General features: G+C 73.5%; 1 protein-coding gene across 1 annotated transcript; it reads right to left on the minus strand.

The window, feature by feature from the left end:
* Window positions 1-1,327: 1,327 nt before the first annotated feature.
* On the minus strand, window positions 1,328-1,543 carry AURANDRAFT_9524 (hypothetical protein; the record flags this gene model as incomplete). The annotated part of the gene is made up of 1 exon (XM_009035937.1): window positions 1,328-1,543. A coding segment is annotated over one exon (216 nt), but the record flags the coding sequence as incomplete, so codon positions are not given.
* Between the last annotated feature and the right edge of the window lie 1,811 nt (window positions 1,544-3,354).

A 3,354-nucleotide genomic window follows, 5' to 3' on the forward strand; every position in this document is an offset into this window, starting at 1 on the left:
TCGGCGCCCTCCGGCGGCGCCTCCGGCGGCGGCGGCGCGTCCCCCGGCGGCGGCGGCGCGTCCCCGGGCGGCACGGCGACGAAGAGGTCGTCGATCTGGTCCTCCCAGGTCTTCTCGCCGCCGGCGCCTTGCGCCGCGGCGAGGAACGCGCGGCCGAGGCCGGCGAGCGCGCGCGCGCGCGCGCGCCGCGTCGCCGCGGGGACGCCCCGGTCCGCGAGGAGCTTGTCCGCGGCGCGGTGGAGCGTCGCCTCGACGTCGAGCACGGAGACGCGCCACGCGGCCTTGCACCTGGGTAGGAAAAGAGAGATTCAAGGTCGCTTCAACATGAGTGTTCCGCGCGCGCGCGTCCCGGAAAAAGCATCCATGCTTCGAGACCGTTCCGAGAGATGATCGCTCGTCCAAAAATCAGCCGAAACGAGTGGAAAACGGCCGAGATAGGAGCCTTTGAAGTTGGGCATTTCGCTCTCTTTTCCTGCCCTGCCCCGCACATGGCCGTCATCATGTCGAGGTGGCAGCCCCGCGCGCAGGCGACGGCCAGGCTCCGCGGCGTGGGCACGGCCGCGCCCGCGAGCGCGGCGTTGGCGACGGCGCGCTCGACGACGGCGACGCCCGCGCGGGGGCCCCGGGACCGCGCGAGCGTCCACGCGCCGCCGGGCCTTCGGAACTCGGCGGCCGCGAGCTCCGCGGCGATGGCGCGCGAAAAGAACGCGTCCGCGGACGCGCCCGGCGCGAGGTGGAGGCAGGCCCACTCGCCGGTCTTCGCGTGGCTCACGACGAGCGTCGCCGTGTTCTCCGGCGGTTTCAAGTCGACGGGCTTGCACGCGACGGCGGCCTTGGCGACGTCGCCGGCCTTCTTGAAGCGCTCGGACTTGACGAGGACGTCCGCGCCCTCGCGCGCGTAGCGGTAGTGCGTCGCGGCCGCGCGCCGCAGCCGCCGCGCGCCGACCGCGGGCGCGGCGAGCGGCGCTGCGGACGCCGCGCCGCGCCGCGCGTAGACGGCGCCCACGACCTTGGCCAGGGAGACGCCGAGGGGCGTCGACAGGAGGCCCTCGGCTTTGAGGCTCGCGGCGATCTGCGCCTCGAAGGCGGCGCCGTCCATTCCGCCGTCGACGGCGGGCGCGAGCACGTCGTCGGCGAGGCGCGTCGCGAGCTCGACGGCGCGCCGCCGCTCGAGGAACTCGAGCTCGGGCGCGTCGGGCTCGTCGCCGTGCGCCCGCCGGTCGGGGGGGCGGAGCATCTTCGCGATCTGCAGCTCGCCGACGTACTTGACGAAGCCCTCGGAGCCGAAGACGAGCGAGAAGTAGACGCGCGGGTCCCAGGGCGCCTGCCCGTCCTCCGCGTCCGCCGCGGCGCCCGTGTCGTCGTAGCGGCGCCGCGCGTCCGCGTCGCCGAGCACGCGGTAGGCCGCGCCGATCTTCTGGAACTGCGCCGCGGCGTCGGCGTCGCCCGGGTGCTTGTCCGGGTGGACCTTGAGGGCCTTCCTGTAGTAGGCCTTCTTGATCTCGCCCGCGGACGCGCACGGGTCCACGCCGAGCGCGTCGTAGAGCGCCGTGTCCGGCGCCGACTCGCCGTCCTCCTTGGACTCCTCGGCGGGGAAGTCGGGCGGCAGCCCCGCCTGCCGCCGCGCGCGCTTCTCGACCTCCTTGACGACTTCCTTTCGGAACGCGCGCCGCGCCTTGACCTACCAAGCATGACGGTGACGATGTCTCATAGTCTTCCCGCCCAACACCTCTCGAACATCGTCGCGGCCGCGGGACGCCGGCCCTTGACATGGTCCCGCAGGAGCGCGTCCGCCGCGGGCCCGACGTAGCGGTCCGCGTCCTTGCGGAGGTCGTAGGTCTCATACTTGCCCGCGACGGGGTCCCAGGCCTGGCCGCGGCACATCCCGGCCACCGTCGCGGGCGTGTTGGCGCAGCCCCGGGCGAAACGGTCGCAGCACTTGTACAGGCCCAGCGTCGGGAAGACGACCGCGCCCGCGAGGCCCGCGCACGCGCCCTTGGCGCAGCCGGCGCAGCCCCCGTCGCGCGCGCCGACGGCCGGCGCGCCGACGAGCGCCGCGGCGCCGAGGGCGCCGTGGTGCGCGAGGATGCCCACGCCGCGCAGGGCCCCGGAGACGATCGACCGCGGCGCCCCGCTCCCGGGCCGGGCCGTGGGGAGCTTGTTCTCCGGCGGCGTCATGCCCAGCTGCGCCGGGTCGATGCGCACCTGCATGGCGGGGCGCTAGGGATTCATCGGCCCATCGAGGGGCAGCAAAAATGAGGAGTTTTGCGTCAACCTTGGCGTTGGAGCAGTGCTGCATGCAGCGAGTGCATGCAGCGCCAAAGCTCCTGGGGCCTACTGCAGGCCCTCTTGCACGCGCCGCGCCCTCGACCCGCGCCCGGATGAGCGACGTCCTGGACCTGCTCGAGCGCGTCGGGTCGGCGCTGCACGCGTCGGGCGTCGAGCGCGCCGTGTCGACGCGGCGCGTCGCCGAGGGGCGGTCCGGCCCGCCCGCGCAGGGCGACGGCCTCGACCGCGCGCGAAAGAGCAGCGACGACGCCTGGCGCGCGGCGCGCGGCGGCGAGCTCTGGGGCGCGCCCTTCGAATTGGCGTTCGAGGCTTTGGCGACGGAGCGGTTCCGCGTGGACCGCCACGCGGGCGGCGCGGCGGACTACTACGCCGTCGTAAGCGGCTACAGCGCGTTCCACGAGCGGCTCCTGCGGTGCCTCCGGGACGCGGCGCGCGCGAGCGGCGCGGGCGCGGGCGACGTCGCCTTCGGGGTGTTGTTCCTCAAGGGCAAGGAGCTCGCGGCGGCGCAGCGGGGCTACGGCGTCGGCGCGCTCGGCGCGCGGTCCTTTCCCGCCGGCGCGCGCGCGGCGCTGCTGGCGACGATGGGCGGCGCGGAGGCCGTCGCCGAGGCGATCCTGCTCTTCGCGCCGGACTTTGTGGACGCGGCGGCGCTCGGCGCGCTCCTGGCGCCGCCGCGCGAGTACGCGGTGCTCGCGAGCCGCCTGCTGACGGCGCGGAGCGGTGTGGATTGCAAGCACTGGTTTGGGGGGTCCCCACCAAACTTCAGAACTCTCTATCTCGGCCAATTCCAAGTCGATTCGGCTGATTTTTGGACGAATCGATCGCTCTCATCGAGTTCTTGAAGCACAGCGAAAGATTCCGGCGCGATCCGTTCAATTACGCGCACGTTGAAGTCGGGTTGAATATTTGGAATCCACACAGGCGCGGAGCGACGACGTCGGCTTCGGCCGGAGCGCGGCGCTGTCCGCGTCGCGGTTCATGGACGTGATGACGCGCTGGATCAACGACCTCCGGCTCTTCGAGTTGGATTTGGGCGCCGCGCTCCGGGACCGCGCGGCCGCGAGA

Source organism: Aureococcus anophagefferens (genome assembly GCF_000186865.1).
Source record: "Aureococcus anophagefferens unplaced genomic scaffold AURANscaffold_4, whole genome shotgun sequence".
Taxonomy (NCBI): Eukaryota; class Pelagophyceae; order Pelagomonadales; family Pelagomonadaceae; genus Aureococcus; species Aureococcus anophagefferens.